General features: G+C 41.9%; 1 protein-coding gene across 2 annotated transcripts in view; it reads right to left on the bottom strand.

Moving 5' to 3' along the window:
* ddhd1a (DDHD domain containing 1a) overlaps positions 1–17117 on the bottom strand; it is a 28625-nt gene that overhangs the window by 5906 nt on the left and 5602 nt on the right. The window contains exons 3-11 of one of the 2 annotated variants that reach the window (XM_050061650.1): positions 13182–13283; positions 8896–9024; positions 6429–6576; positions 3074–3183; positions 2131–2237; positions 1788–2050; positions 1436–1511; positions 1131–1280; positions 766–830 (exon numbers count right to left, since the gene is read on the bottom strand). In XM_050061650.1, the coding sequence (XP_049917607.1) occupies positions 766–830; positions 1131–1280; positions 1436–1511; positions 1788–2050; positions 2131–2237; positions 3074–3183; positions 6429–6576; positions 8896–9024; positions 13182–13283 (1150 nt within the window). The remainder of the gene's footprint in view (positions 1–765; positions 831–1130; positions 1281–1435; positions 1512–1787; positions 2051–2130; positions 2238–3073; positions 3184–6428; positions 6577–8895; positions 9025–13181; positions 13284–17117) is intronic. The other variant, XM_050061651.1, reaches the window with a different exon arrangement.

Below are 17117 nucleotides of genomic sequence, written 5' to 3'. Positions count from 1 at the left end.
CTGTAATTTTCAAAGCAGCTGCAAAAGGTGAAACGCAGCCTTCATGTTAGCAATAGTGCGGGTCTTTTGATGTAGACAACTCTGATGTTTTTTTGGAAATGTGAAAAAAAAACAACTGTATTTTGGGAAATGGTATGTAACGAGCTAAGCACATACTAGGATATGAGGTTCCTAACAGTTGCTTGCTGCTTTATCTATGTACATTTTCTGAAGAAAATGTTATTGCTAGTGATAGATATTTGATCAAAATATTGCTGGTAGCAAGCAAGAAAGCTATAACTAGGAACTAGGGTAAAGAAACGCCACCAACGAAGGACCAGTAGCTAACAATTGTGACAAAATCTTTTTAATGGAGAAACTGACACACATACTGAGACTATAAGAAGTACAACTAGAAAGAAAATGGGACAAATGGACTCTATACAAGACTTAAAAAGACGACACTGGACATCGTCATGTCTATCATTTTTCTCTGTCACAGGGCACGCCTGTTCATCAGGACCTGTAGCTTTTAGTCTAAAAATTTCCCTTTTCTTTTTCTCTATGCCACTGTCTCTGCCTAATGTGCTCTTAGCGCAAAGGTGGAATTTATACGTTGCCACAGGGATGACTGTAATCAGACAGAAAGGGGGCAAATTGCACTCAGCTGCAGAATTTTATTGCCGTTTTGTGCTGTAATATCTTCTGTGAATCAGACCTTGAGATGGAGGAAATGGCAGTTCCAATGGATGCACAACTCAAGAGTTTTAAAACTTAAGTTCTTACCAGTGTATCTGAACAGGTGCGACATTGCTGTAATGTTTGAGGATGAGTGGCTCCAGTCTGTAGGCCTGAACACAGCAATAAAACTTCAGTTAGCTTACAGTATAGAGAAATGACTTCCAGGTGTGAAATGTATACATGCACATTTATAATTTCAACATCTGATGGAGTGAGTTGCAAAGGTTTGTTTTCATCAGCCGAGTACAGTGGGAAATGTGCAATAAAAACAGCATATTACCACTTATAAATCTCACCCTTAATATGTGTGGGCGAAGTTGCAAATAATTAAGAGTAGGAAATTTTGACTTGGTGTTACAGTGAGTGAGAGAGAGTGTCTGTATGGGCTGGGGCAGTTAAGAGAGACTGACCACAGGGTCTGTGGGATGGAAGACATTGAAGAGCCTGCTGCAGATGGGGGTGGGCAGGATGTGGTCTTGGTGGCAGCTCGTACCAGGACGGATCCCTCTCAGAGCCAAGAACACCGCCAGAGGGGAACCCATGCAGAAGAAGTTTTCCACCTGAGAGACACAAGGCGCAAAGATGATATAAGCCCAGTTTCTACCGAGCAGTACAGTTCAGTACACTTTTTTCCCCGTGTCCACTGTGAGAAGTTGTGGATGGCCATATTGTAATGGCACACATACAGAATGTTGAAAATGACCGAGCATCTCACCTTAAATTTGAGAGCTGGGCGTGCTGGGGCTTTTGAGGCCTCATGTATGAGGAGTTTATTTTCCAGCTCTTGTAGCCTGTCAGAAACAGAAACAGAAAGGGACAGAGAGTGTTCATAAACTAGAATAATAAATGAAAACTTCCCTGATAGCATAGCTTAGGTGGGTGGTGTAGAGGAGATATATTAAGAGCCTCTTTGCTTTCATTTGACCATGTGGCGTCACAACACCCTGCTGCCTCGCAAAAACAAACAGGAAACAGAACCTACCGTCTGAAAAAAATGGAGATAGTGAATTTGGAGTGGTTTGAAAGGTATGAACAGCTAGGTATGGTATATCAAAAGTTACATCTACCTGTTCCTCGTGATCCGCAGCTGCTCCACAACGTGCCTCTCCTCGTAAGACATCCAGCGCAGGTCCAGCCCCTCCTCCACAGCGTGATGCGTCTGCTGACAGAAGCGCACAGGATCCCACCCCGTCATGATGTCGTAGGTGATGACGCAGCCGAGGGAGTGGGACACGATGGACACTTTGCCTCCCCTCTCCTCGAACTCGGGGTTCCGGGAGCAGAATAGTGTGTAGAGTCTGTTTAGCTCCTGTGTTAGGCCCTTGGTGATCTGAGGGAGACGAGCGAGTGGAGTCAGTAGAAATAGCGGCTCTCAGAGAACTCTAACTTCTTGAAGTGTGTGACTCTCACCTCATCCCGGTAAAGGGGGCTGTTGTAGTACATGATGTCCATGGCACTGCTGTTGAGAAGATCTCTCAGTCCTCTCACTTTGTCAGGTGTTATTGAGTCTACTGTATCTACAGAAACAAAGCAACGATACCACAGTATGAAACATGATGGTGCCTAAATTCATACACCCAGTGGCCACTTTATTGGCTATAAAAGCTACTGCAATCCAATGTAACAGCTCAGCCATAAAGTCAACCTTTACAAAGATAATAATGTTCAGACTGGATTGACACGGTCAGCTCAAATTCATATCGTGATACTCGCGATATTGTGGCTTGTCGTCAAAATTATTACAGACACTGCGGTGGCTCCAAAAAGAGGTGCAGCTTCAGTAGTGTGGAATAAACTGTGGCGTCCTGAATGTTTTATGAACAGCCCCGGACTTCTCAGACTCTCTTAGCTAGTTACAGCTCAAAGGGAACTCATTCAGTGGCTCCTCTGGCAGCAGCACAGCGTCTCTCCCTCTCCTCTCTCGCCGTGCGCACACAGGAGTCAGTATCGTCAAGTGGTTAACACGTATAACAGTCCCTAAATGATCACTTTGAATGTGCTACCTTACAAAATTATTTGAACAGTGCATGGTTATTATAGGATTATAGGGGTATTGCACTTTGCTGTGCCAGTTCAGGAGTGGGTCTTGAAAAGTAGACCCGGGCAGGACTCTGTCATGAGGTTACGACTGCTGTTGTCACTCCTATATAAATACTAAGTTCTATAAGGGATGACTCCGGCTATGCTTCCTTGACTTTTTTCATTAGACCAGGAAAACTGAACAACTTAAATACATCCACCATGTACAGAGTTACAATAACACTCTTAAACTGTTCACACTTACAGCACAAAGCAAACAGACAAAGTAAACACATATACGCAGGCTCCCGCAGTCTCAAAAACACACACTTACCTCCATCCAGTGCAAGTTTGGAGCGCCACTCGACGGGCAGGAACTCCACGTGCTCGTCATTGTGCTCTGAAAAGTGCTTCTCCTCCATCTTCCGCACACCTTCCCTCAGCCTGAATAGACACATAACAATAAAAACCACACAAGTGTATGAGGACAACAGTGCACGCTCACATTTTTATTACTTTATGGTGCATATTTTGGTTAATATACCAAAACATTCAGGTACAAAATGCAGGGAAAGTGCTTCATTTAGAAACAATGCCATCATCATCGTGTGGGCAGCAGTGTATGATAATGACAGGTTCAGCGGATGAGTAACATCCTCTACGTATATCCAGCCTCGCTTCAGACTGACTAAAGGGTCTGTGTTTGGACTTGTTCTCTCGCAGACTTTAATGACTGTCGGGAGGGGAAGAATGACGCCCATTTTGCTACTCCCTGATGCAGCACACACGCACACAATGGCTGCTCCTCGTCCTATATGGAGCAGCAATAGCTCACAGGAAATACACAAAGAGTGAGGGTGAGGTAGGGTGTTTACGTGGGTAAATGGAGCCTGAGAGTGGCTTTTAGGTGGCTGGTTTGAGAATGGAGTACCTAATGCAGGTTTTGACAGGACTATCTGCAGGCTAGTGTGTCTGCGGGGAAAGAAATGCTCCTGAGTGGTGCATTACAGAGCTCTCTGTGCTGCGCCCATAAGGAGCACCCAGCTCTTAGGTTGGCATTAATTGGGCAGTGGGCTTTGACTTAATAGGTTTAGCTTACAAAAGGTTTTGAAAAGACTGTTTTTGTTTTAGAGCATAATAACAGCCCACAATTTCCTCTTTCACATCGACACTCAGAGAGACACAGAGCTGAAATTATGCGGGTTAAAAATAAAATAAAAACAAAACAAGCTGGCTAGACACGTCAGGTTGATCTTTCCTCTTGGCTGAGGAGAGTGTGTGTGCTGTAATCCACAGGGAGCTGGGAGTGGGCTTAAAGTGCTCTGCAGCTTGACTTGGTCTACTTTACCTGCTTAGCCGGCCTAAGCCACAGCCAGTGGCCCGACGCTAACTGTGTGACACAGAGACACACATGGCTCTGGTCCGCATGTTCTGTACTACTGCCTGTAATGCTTCATGGGCCGGGGCCAGAACAGTGGTGCCACTCAGGGTCATGTCTTTAAACAGTACATAAGACTAACACAAAAACAAGAAAAGGACTGTGCCTTGCATAAGTAACATTCAAAACTGATCAACAGCCTATACCAAAATGAGCTGCAGTGAGTTTCACTTTTAAAAAAGGCAAGAACACTGCAATAATTTGCTCCTTCAGGTCTCTTACGGCAGAAGTGACTGCTGTGGCCTGTCACTGTAACTTCCCCACTGTGGAAGTTACATAGAGATCTACACAGAGATCTAATATTGTGACAGAGTTCCTCATTAAAGCCTGTGAGAGACAAAAAGAACTCATCAGGCTGGTTAAAGGATCAGTTAGTGGTATCAGATCATGCTGACAATTTCGGTTTAATGTTCCAAAGTTGTGAGACATCCATGTCTACAAGTTGTGCCAGCACCCTAATAATATGGGAAGAAATATATTTTTGTTTGTGGTGCTCAAAGCATTCAAGACATTCGTGTAACTGGTGAGTTTACTTGCGTTTAAATACAGAGACAGCCCGTGTCCCAGTTGTTTTGACAAATACAGTTCATTTAGATCCATGCAGAACAGTATAAAAAATATTTCCCTGATGCTGCATACGTGTTTCTAGTCTGCTGATGCTGCAGATCCTCACTAAATGCAATATATCAGGCAAATATGTCTCACTGTTCCCTTGTGTTTCCCCAAAGTTTTGATGCATTGTGCTTTCTTGGCTGCCGTACTGAAGGCAATTTAATAATACCGTGTATAAAGTAAGAGAACAGCAGGAGAAGACAAAGAGGGTGAGAAAGCTGGGGGTGGAGGGAGGGACAAATCACAAAAGCTGCAGGTGCAGTGTTGTCAAAAGGAATGCCTGAAATAGCTTCCACTATGGGCGGCCTTGGACAAACAAAGCAGAGGGGAAAAAGTGTGAGACGTTCAATGGCGGTTTTAAGGGGGGCCAACACTCTTGTGATATTAAACCTGGACTCCCCTCTGGCCCTGCTAACTGTGGCGAATATTTTCATACATTTTTCATTCCATATTTATCCCCAGAGAGGGGAAATTATTAGGAATATTCATGGGTGGTGATAAATAAAGTAGTATTCTTGTGTTTATAGAGTTCACATTTTAAGAGTTCCCTCATCCTCAAGTCAATTTTTGAATCTGTTTTTGGTTAGATGCCTGAAATAAGGTCTGTGGTTAGAACAAGCTAAAGAAATATTCATGATTCTCTCTATGGCAGTGGTTCCCAACTGGTGGGTCGCGGTCCAAAAGTGGGTTGTGGGTCCATTCTCAGTGGAACGCAAGTGACTCGCGAATGTGTCAAGTTCCATCACAGAGATGCCGTTTCCCGCTGTAGAGTGAGTGACTAATGGACAGTTACTTAACAGAGACAGCAAACTAGCTCGATGACATGCAACCGTGGTGTAGTTTGTTTATGGCCTAATGTTAGCTTTTACTTACTCTATTGCTATAAGTGTATCATCAGCCTTTTGGAGAATCAAACCTGTGGTGGGGACGCTGGTGATGGTATGATACCCCTAAAATTGCATGTGGCCTAAGCCTGTCTCTCCCATTTGAAACAGTCTAGCACCGTCACTGGAGACATTTGTAAATTAGTTAATGCAGTAATATGCCCCCTGTATCAAAATGCTTTAACAACAGCTGCGATTACATAATGAGCAGAGACAATATTTTCTTTAAGGACTGTAGTTGGGCATTCCATAAATTCACTAGTTACATACTTGGCAATGTTACTGAAAGAGAGTAAAGTAAACACAAAAACTGGCCAGACAGGTTGACATTTAAAACCCTGCAATAAAAACACAACAGGTAATATAAGCTTAATCAAAAGGTCAGGGAACTTACTGAAAATGCTACGGGACACTTAACAACTGTTTAAAAGCACAAGATGTTATCACGCTTTTGTCGTGACAAACGGAGACACAAAGTGAAAAGAAAGAAGAAGTGAGCCGTCTCTATAAAAGCCACAGGACAAACACAGTGACAGGGTGAGAAGTGTGAGAGACGGACCGTGTCTGGAAAAGAAGAGAAAGGGAACAGCAAACAAACATGACAAATATTACATCATCAAAGGGAGAGTTTTTCTTTACTTAGACTGGATTTGGTTTGTGTGCAAATAAATTGAAACCTGCTTTTGTCCCTTTGTAAAGTCTACGGAACAGAAGTGAGCAATTCTGCTGACATAAAACAAATTATAAAAACTCACATTCCAGTGTTTTTAATTATGCGTCCCTGGTCCATCTTCTGTCCAATCCCATGGACCACAAAGACAATGTGCGTAGTTTGAGGGGGTCTGTCCTCAGGTGAGGCCTCCTCAACGTAACCCCGATGGAGCCGTGTGCCACTGCTGGAGGCTGGAAGAGGACAGAGGACACGATTGGACTATTATCCATCATACCTGGCTGTTTGCTTGTGATTTTTGTGCAATAAGAAAACATTTTCACAGTCATATCTGTACTGCACTGCTTAATACACACATTCCCACACTGTTTACTAAAGGATATAAATCTACATCTATATCTACATGAGAGTGTTTAAGTAACGTGCTGTTCTGGGTCCAAACAGGCCAGTAGGTGAGACAAAAAGTCCTGCTACGTATAACAGTGGCACAAGACTCCGTGCCAGCAATTGAAATGTGACTGGAGGGCTGAGTGTGTGTCCTTATTTAGAATCTATAGTCTGGTGCAGTCATGTGCTGTGCGGCTAGGTGATAGGAGCCAATGGACTTTGCTGCTGTCTGGACAGCACTAAGGAGATTTCCCAACACTGAGTATTTGTGTGTCAGGGGAGATTGACATCGTCAGTGCCAGCTCCGACACTTATAATCTGCGAGCAGGAGATGAAAATGCACCGCGGGGCCGGGAGACTGTGGATCAGATTAGAGTCATCCATACAGATCAAACATCAGACACGGGGTCAAACTGCAGTTGCCGTCTTTTCAGTTACACTCGGGCCATCTGATTAAACCTAGACCCTGAGAACAGCAGATGGACACTGCGTGATTCTCTGGGCTAATCCGGTTAAGAGACTGAACTGTACCCAGCCATATTTAAACTACTGTTTAATAATAGCAGATGGTGACACACTGTGAATGCAGCTATAACATGTCTGCATTAGATGAGCAGAAAAGTGGGAACAGGTGTGTATCTCACGAACCAAGGAAGCAGTAAAGGTTTGTGCCATGCTAGCTCTGTGGAGGGCAATGTTGATCTGTTGTCGTTGAAATGAGGTACAGACCCCTCAAGATGATTTGCTCTAACTTAAGTGATCCTCTGAGTGCTCATTTAACACCATCATCAGGTCAAAATTTCACTTTGTCCAATATTTATAATGTTTATTAACATTCCAATCCACCTCAGCAGCACTGCTAATTAGCAACTGTCAGCTTGCTAACACACAACATAACATGCTGACCGAGATAATTACTACCTGCTAAATGGCAATGTGTTAACATTGTCCTTGTGAGCATGTTTGCATGCTGACATTAGCAATAAGCCCAAACCATTGCTCTAAGTATAGCCTCACCGCTAGCGTGGCTGTAGACTCTTTGTCTTATCTGACCCTGAGTTTGGCCTATAGACTGGAAAATAATGGACATAGCTACTGTGACATCACACACTGGTTTGTGGACTGCTGTTTTGAAGCCATGAGTTTGGCAATTTGTCGATCACCATCTTGTTTTGTTGCAGCCAGAAGTGACTAATTTGAGCAAGAGGGTTGGATCTGACTGAGAAGCCGAGGACATTTTCTCATGCAGTAACAAACAAAGTATTTTTTCCCGTTAGAAGTTTTTTTGGGGTTTTTCCTTATCTGCTGTGAGGGTCCAAAGGACAGAGGGATGTCGTATGCTGTAAAGCCCTCTGAGGCAAATTGGGATTAGTGATATTGTGCTTTATTGAAAATTGAAAAATTGAACTAAATATGTGCCATCACCAAAGAAGTCCCAATATAATAAAAAACATTTCCATATGAGGTTTGCAGAGAAGCACAATGGATTGCTGCTCAAAATGTTCCTGTGACCACAGGGAAATTTTAAGTTTCACTGCACAAGGAAAGTCAGCTCAAAGGACACTATCATGAATATGTCCTCATTTTTTAACTCTCATAATTTAATAAATAAATGTTTGCCTTCAGAGGTTTGCTGAAATACTCAATGTCACCCTGTGCATGGTGAGCCTGACTATGACTGTGCAAATTACAACTTATTTTACTGTTCATTTCCTGAGGAAATCAAAGGGAAAGTCGGCTCAAATTACATTATGACGCACTGATGATTTCTTCATATTTGAATTGTCATAAAAATGAAAATGTCACAGTGGCTAATGTTGGATTTCTTCCAGTTAGATCTGGCTGCAGTGGAAATGCCGAGAAATACACCAAACGATTCAGTTTGGGTGCAGGTAAAGAAAAAAAGGTGCATGTACACAAAAAAGTATTTAAATCTCTGATCATATTTTGTATTATAATATATATTGTTGTAGTAATATGTACAATAAGGGAGTACCTTGTCGTGAGAGTAAAACAGTTTGACCAAATGATTTAAGCTATTAACTCTTCTAACAGTGTCTTTCAAATCATTTCATTACTGATACAAGTACAAATACACATATACAGCATGATTAGGGAACATCTTGTCCACCCTATTATCTGGAAAGATAATGAAAATTACAGACCTTTAGAGAATCCCAGTTTCTGGGTGACTGTGCGTGCAATTTTGGAAGTGGTGGCATCGCTGTAGAGGTAAACTTCATCCACGCTGTGCCAATCCACATGGGTCCGACTCAGCTTCAGGCAGTGGATGGCTGCAGGAGGGGGCAGTGAGAGAGGAGTGAGTGAATGAGTGATCAGAGGAAAGAAAGGAGAGCATTGGGAGACGGTGCGGGAAATTGGGCAAAGAGACAGGAAAATTAGGGAAAAGGGGAGAAGGAGAAATGTTCACCAATACAAAGGGTTGTGATTACAAATTTCAAGATGATCACAGAGGGAGAGAGATTGAAAACAGTGTAAGAATTGCGATGAAATTAAACGCGGTGCGAATAAGCAAAAGTCTAAGATCAATCTATTCATACAGCTCAATCAAATGCAGTCTGGAGCATTGATCTGCAGTTGGAAAGAAAAACACATCAAACTATCACACACCATGATTGCATATTTCAGCTCTTGCTTGCCTGCCCTGCTTGTGTCATCAGACAGAATATATTTTTAAATTCATGTGTCTTTAAGTTCAATTTCTCTCTGTGTTGTTGCTTCAAACTGTAACACAGTGACAAGGGCAAGTAAGAGCAGACTTATGGCTAGGGAGGAGATATTTGCTACAGAAGCTAAGAGCGATAAATGAAACTGGTTGACTTGAGAGAGTTATTTATGTCTCTGCAGCGTGTCCTTTAAACGTCCCGTGCAGTCAAGTTCATCTGGATGGAATTGGTGGAAGACTTTGGCGTAGGTCCAGTGCACACAGTCATGGCTCTGTGTTCTGCTCTGAACCAATCTGGGGATTAAACCCTTTAAGAAGGGGGTAAAGTACTTGGAGAAACAAAATGCTCCAGATTGCTTTTTTAATAAACTTGTGAAATGTGGAACAATATGGTCCCACAAACAATGCAGAATGAAATGCTCCAACAAGTGTCACTATGGTGCTTCAGCATCTTTCATAGAGGAGTGGAAACATGCCCAAGGAATCACTTGTGTCATGTGTCAGACCTGTGCATCCTTTCCATAGGTTTATTTCTTCTCATCCGTCCTGTAATATTTGGACATTTATTAGAGATTCCTTGGTGCGAACCAAGGGAAGGAGTAGGGAAGGAGTAGATAAGACATTTGTGAAGAAGTTCAAAAATTTAGTTGTCTCTCTTTCCTGTCCCAGTGTGAATTAATAAAACAAGACATATAAACTGAACCTATGTGTTCTTGAGTCACATGGTGGAGTTAATCTGGGACTCTATAGCCTGGCAGGCTAATTTCATCATTGGACAAGCATGACCGTTGGGTAATACAAGGCCAAGTAGTTATTACACCTTAGGTGTTCACTCTGAGGGCAACCAATGTGAAAAGGAAGGGCTGTCTTTAAAGGAGAAGGACAAGCAGGGTCTGGAAGAAGAGTTTGCCAAGGACACTAGTTCAATTTGGCATAACAGAGGAAAGGGCGATATTTTTCCAAACCAGATAAAACAATAGAGGTCATGTCCTGAGGAACCTGAGGTGAGAGCTATAGCTTCCTCTGTCATACATTTCCATTTATCTTCGCAGATCCCCACATAAAACCACTTCACAGAAAAGCAAACATAGGCTTAACCTCTACCACCACACAGAATATCACTAAATGACTCATGACAGCAGCAGCGAAGGGGAACAATCAGGTCTGCGGAGAAGAGAACCTTTCACCATACAGTTTGGCTTCATCTTAAAGAGTTTAGAGTGGCCTCCTTTCCTCATCTACCCCATGGACTCACAAGCGAGGGCGAAGGAGAAAAGGACGGTGTCGGTTGCCATGAGACCTACTCACCGTTATAGGGTGGGTCAAGCCACTACAGACTATGGAGCTTTATTTGTAGCCAAGTCCACTGTAAAACAGGAGGTACTAGTCCAGCTAGAAGACAAACTACCTCTCCAGAACGCTGGTTTTATCAATACAAAATATTAGTTTGATGGGATTTACAAGTGAAAATGTAGCCAGTAAGATGGAGTGATGCTTAGGGGCTGTACAAAGACACTTCCTGTTTTACAATGAAAGGCAATGCATTGCAAAAGGAGGGGAAAAGCAGGAGGATCAACTTATAGAGAGGAACTGGCAGTGAACCAAGAGAGGTTAAAGAGTTTACTGAGGGAGTTCTCTATCACTGCTAAGGCAAATTACTAAAGGGACACAGCATGAGGAAGAGGGTAATAAAATAAGGGATGAAGGGTAGAAAATGTGACAAAGAGTGGGGAGGAACTGGGTAAAGCTAGGTGTTGGATGGGTAGGGTTGACATAAATGGAAAGGTTCCTTAAACTAACCACATGTACAATGTGCTCTAATGCTGGTCTGGCACTGAGACATTTGTGGCTATATGTCAGTTACGCTTTTTCTTGGCTGTAGCATGACAAACATATCAGCCACATTTCCTTCATAAGGTTTTCCCATCTCTTGTAGAGACGAACGAGACAGAATATTAGTGTAATCTTAAAGGGATAGTTCGATACTTATCCGAACTATCTACTGTGCCTTACCTACAGTAGATGGTGATCGGCACTCCAGCAGTTTAGAGAAGCAGACAGAAGTACCACCATACTTATATCAGATTAATAATAAAAATAAGATAATCTTGTGTAAATAATCCAACATCGTTTAAATAATTTATTTTTTCACTATCTATTCAATGTAATTGTACTTTTTTGCGCTTTTGTACAGCTACAGTTACAGACTTTTTCTCTACCGCCCTATACTTGTAATTTAAGTGTAGTTCATTTGCCGACCAAAAAAAAAAAAAAAAAAAAAAGCCATAATAAATTAAGTTAAAGATGGATTTGACTGATTATTATTATTACTATTATTTCAAATTTTCTATCGACATCACCATAATATTGTTTTGGTGAACTCTTTTGGACACAATAATCATGTCATGAAAACCTGATATCCTGCCAGCCCAACACACAGGGCTCGCTGGCCTGCCGCTGCCTCAATTCGTTTGTTTGTGTTATTGTGTGACTTTGGTGAGTCCGAACTAACCCTTTTAAACCCAAGAGTCACACAATAACCAATCGAGGCAGAGGTAGACCAGCAACTCCCATGTTCAGTGAGGTAAAATTAATGTTTCTGTCAATGGAGACTGGTGGCTGTGAAGAGAGCATAGATAATGGCTTCAGTTCCCTCCTGGAAGTCACTGGTAAACGACAAGGTAAAGCCCTACACTGTTCTAAATATAAATGGATACTGATTCTTTTAGGCTGCTAATATACATTTTTCTCCAGCCTGTCCACAGTAGGACACTGCTTTGCTACCGTGCTGGTGCTCCTGTCTTTTTTTTTTAATCCAAACTGGGGGTGCACAGACCGCCATCTACTGCAGGTAATTCACTGTGGATAAGTACTTCAAACAACCCCACTTAAAAAAATCCAAACTGCTCTTTTAACATGATGTTAGTAAAAAGTGTTTCACTAGCAGTACTGCAACACTCTCAAACCTGGGAAATCGCAGGTCTATGGGGTCAATGGTGGCTTGGATTTACTATGAGATGAAGACCCAGAGACCTCTCTGTTCAGCATTTCTGAAGAGGGTCAATAGACCCAGAACTAGGACAGTGATGGACCTCTGAGAGGGCAGCTCTACACAACATGTTAGGGGGGCTATAGTGAAGGGCCACAATGACTCCACTGTTCAGCTCATCACTTGTGTTTGCCTCTCAACAGAGAGCTTTGTTCATTGCTCTTAGAGCGAGAGCTGGCGACGGTGGTTCATTAATGACGGTCGAACTGCCAGAAGGGATGAGAGAAAGGAAGCAGTGAGAGAGAAAGTGGGAGACTGGGCTGGAGAGTTTTATAAAAAGGGGGTAAAGAAGGTTGGCTTTTTGAGGACCAGGACCAGCTTATTTTTTTCACATCCACTGGTTTACGGGGTCTCGCCCTTGTAGTTGAGTGAACCATGTTGTCTACTCTCTATCCCAGCAAGGAGATAAGAGACAGATACAAAGGTTTCCTCAAAAAGCAGCAACAGCGGTACAAAACTCTGGGTCACAGCACAAAAGGGAAAAGTTCTAGCAACTAGGCCCAGTTAAGGCTGCAATGGAGAACTGGGAGGGAAGCCTAAATCCATTTTAAAACAACCATTTCTAACTGAGCCTAGGTCTAGGTCTAAATCTCAGAGCGAACAGGTCTGAACCACAACGGAAAGGAAAATCTAGTTCCATAAGGACCTAGGATCTACCAGGAGAAAGGACACAAGCTAGCAGAAGTTAAAAAAAAGAACTTTGTATTTTACAGTACCTTGGCAGCGTTTGCGTTTGTGACATGTAGTTTTAGCACTCCTCTGATATCCACTCCATTTGAACAGAAAAGGGAGGTAGAAAGGGGGCAGGTGGGAGAGAACTAACAACCAAGAGAGAGTGAGTAATGGCTATTACCCTGGTGTCAGTCACATAGGCTACCGCTGTCATCGCTCTTAAACAGGCCCATCTATCAAGTAGCGCTGCTCTCAGGTTACCACTTCAAGGCCCTGCACACTGAGCCTGTGCTGGTATACTGACAGAGCCTGGTGGCTGCAGGTAGGTGTCATGAAAATAACATCAAACAAAGCCTTGGCCACAGCTCAAAATGCAGCGCTGCTTGACACATGCCTATGATGACTGAGGTAGCATCTATTTAACATTTTACTGTGGAGATTAACATTTCATGAAGTTAACCACCACTTCTTCAAAACCTTTTGCGAATGCATAATACACTGCTACTCTTCTAAAAACAGTACAGTAGGTGGAAGTTCCTTTCCCACACGATGCATGACTAAAACAATGATAAAAAACAACTATATTATATATATATAAAATGGCATAAAAACCACAAATTCTTGAACAAATTCAAGACATTTTGTAAAAAAGTCAAAAACACATATACACCTCACAAAACCTTAAAAGTTCCTGACAGCATCTGGCAGTGCTTATGTTTCCATTTGGGTTAGTAAATAGTTCATACTTTGCATATTAGAAAAATTTTAGGGAACTGATGATGAATTTCACTCCACCAGCAAGGAACAAAGTGACTACAAAAATACAAATAGATCGGTAAGAGTATAAGCAAAGTTGGACTGAAGAGAAAAATGATATGCAATGTGGTTCAATACGTTTCTGTGGAGAGAGACGATGTGTATTGGTATTAGGGATGGGAATTGAGAAGATTATGGTACCAATGCCATTATCGATTCTGCTTATCGGCCACATTCTTCAATTCATTCCATTGATTCCTGATAAATCTTCTGTGTGGAGAGAAAAGTACACCTACACAGTCTTTCAGTATCAACACATCTAGTCTAAACAGTGTAGGTGAAATGACTAAATAAATTTGTACAGCATTTGTTTTCATTTAGCTTTTCTTTGTCAAAGAAAACATCTGCAAGGCCTGCCTGTGTGGTGCTGATGCTATAACAGGATATTCAACCTTAAAACTGGACGTGCTGCATGGTTGGAAAGCAGTGAAACTTGTAGAGTGACCAATACATGGCATTCCTGGAATTTAAGCCCCCTTGGCATAGAAAAGCTGTTTCAGCATACTGCTGTGGACAGTTTCTACATCTCCACTATGAATCCTTCTTGTTGCAACTTTCAAAGAGGGTAGACATGAGTTGGACGTCATTGTTTTGCAATGTGCAACTGTCAGCAAAACATGTATCAATAAAAGGAACTGATAAGCTCAGAGGCATATGTTGCCGATGGATCGGACATATTGGAACCGGTTCTTCATTCCCATCCCTAATTTCTATTTTTCTTATATTTATTGTCTTAAAAGTATTAATAAAGAAATGCTGAGACACAACTGATACAGCTGAATGTCCCTGTGGCTTGAGTTAGAAGTACAGGCACTAGTATATGAATTAATCATGTGGCAATAACCCGGACCAAATGATGTTTTCTTTCATTAATTTAAATCCTATACTGACAATAGTTTATGGTTTAATGGGAGCCTAATCCAATCATGTCAACAACTTAGAAATATAAACACTACAGGATAGAAATTAAAGTAAGTTAAATAATGTTTCATAGATATTGGTAAACATCTGTTGTATTGAAATAATTAGCAGAACTCATATGCTCAAATGACTGCCCTAGAATCGTCACATAAATCCAAATCAAACTTCCAGCAGCTCTACATTCATCAAATCACTAAATCAGTCGTAATTGGCTGTCCTGATTTGACATTTAAAAAGACCTCCTCTGCATTTGTAAATCAAATCAGCAAAGTCTTGCATCTGACTAAATCCTTCACCCCCGTGATAACACGGACATCTGACTTGCAAATGTCAGCAGTGTGAGGTGAAAGGCTGAGGAGGAGGAAGAGGAGAGACCTGCTGAGTGCACAAGAAGTTTGTTTGCTGCAATAGCTATCAGTAAAGTCCATTTGGGCATTACAGCTGATGGATTCATCCATAAATAGATGTTCTCTAATGATTGGAGTATCTACTACGTGCGTCATATGGTACATTTCATTTGTGTGGTGGTTGGTAGTGTACAATCATCCTCGGGGGGTTTAGGTCACACACATGACACTTGGATCACCTGAAGGCACTTTAAAACAATCTCATATTGATGAAGGTAAACAAACAGGTTAGATAAAACATTTTAAAAGCTAATTATTAAATTAACAATTTCCACTTCTTTTCAGCATGTGTCAGACATCAATCGCGCCGTGTGTTTCCAGCCTCATGTGCTGGTTAAATAAATAAGCAGCTGAATATGTAGTGTACACAAACCAGCGTGTGGGACTTGCCTACCTCAAACATACCATTAGTATTATGCTGACAGATGACCCTGTGTCCAACCTGCTGGTTTTATTTTCCTTTTGACGTCTGAGAGGCCTGACAGACTGGGACACACCCTGCAGTTTCCACCGCAGGCTCACTGCTCTGCACCCATATGCACACAAATTGAAGAAGCTTAAAGGGAACGGATGGGACTTTATTCTAATTAAATGTTTTTTCCCCTTATTTCTCTTTTTTCAATTTCATATTCAGCTCAAATAAGATTTTCCTCAGCTTTGGAAAATAACACTGCCACCGTTATGCTGAGAAAAGATTCTGCTGATGGAAGCTGGCCAATGAAAATCAAAACATTGAAAGACGGTTTATTAAATCCATCAACTGTAATGCCCTCGTGGCCATTTTCAGCCTCAATATCTGAAATGAGAGCTGTGAGTGCCTCTTTGATGCCACAAGCCCACAATGTGTGGCAACAACTTCCCTCTGCACTCAAACTGCAGCAGTCACTCTTTGAAGAAAGTTAGCAATAGTAACATTTATGAGGTATGATGAATTTGGGAGGAGAAAACAAATTGGAAAATGTCTATACAGGTGAAAAAACTAGATTTTGTGACAAGCACCGAAGCTCTTTTTGATTAAGGAGAACATTTCTGAAGGCGATTCATAATTTCAAGCTCACAAAAGCCGTCTAATTAAAACTTATTTCTTCTGATATTTGAAAGATCTGCTGTGGAAACTACCACTGATCATGTATGACTGTATCACTAAAACTATTGATCTGTGTTTAGTAGAATAAACACGATCAAGCACATGCTTTTTCTTCTGATTTGCCTTCCTCCTCTACAATTCACACGGAGGCAGAAAAGTACATTTGTATCATGAGGGAACAGGACATTCATGAACATTTTGTGCCTTGCCCACATTCTGATGTCATGCCTGCATAGCATGCTGGCATTTCTATAGTACGCCTTTACCTCCACTAACCTTTAGTTTCAGCTAGCTACTCAGACACAAAGAGAGAGAAGGGACAGGAGAGTAGAGATAGGGAGGGGGGGAAGAGATAGCAGAGGAAACTGTGTGTACTGCAGTAATGTCAGAGCGCAGCTCCCTGGCTTTATGGTCCATTTATCAATTGTAATGCGGTTCAAGGTAGCCCGCTTATGGCTCCAAGTGCTTCAGATTATTAGCTCAGAGATGAAATACTCTACTGTAAAGGCTCCCTGTAATAGAGACCGAAATACGGTGAATTAACAGGATCTATCACTCACACTGCTTTCACGCTCTGCTAAATATAGGAGTGGGAAACGTTGTGCCAACAATGGCAGCAGGAGGGTTTCAAACAGATGCTCGCTGCTTCGAGTCCCATGCGTTAAAGGAAATGATATAAATATGTAGAAATAAAGCAGGCACTGGGTTTAAGTGACATATATCATATAAGGGTATGTACTTATCTACCA

Source organism: Epinephelus moara, chromosome 14 (genome assembly GCF_006386435.1).
Source record: "Epinephelus moara isolate mb chromosome 14, YSFRI_EMoa_1.0, whole genome shotgun sequence".
Taxonomy (NCBI): domain Eukaryota; kingdom Metazoa; phylum Chordata; class Actinopteri; order Perciformes; family Serranidae; genus Epinephelus; species Epinephelus moara.
The sequence above is the reverse complement of the archived record's forward strand: the minus strand, read 5'-3'. Positions and strand labels throughout refer to the sequence as shown.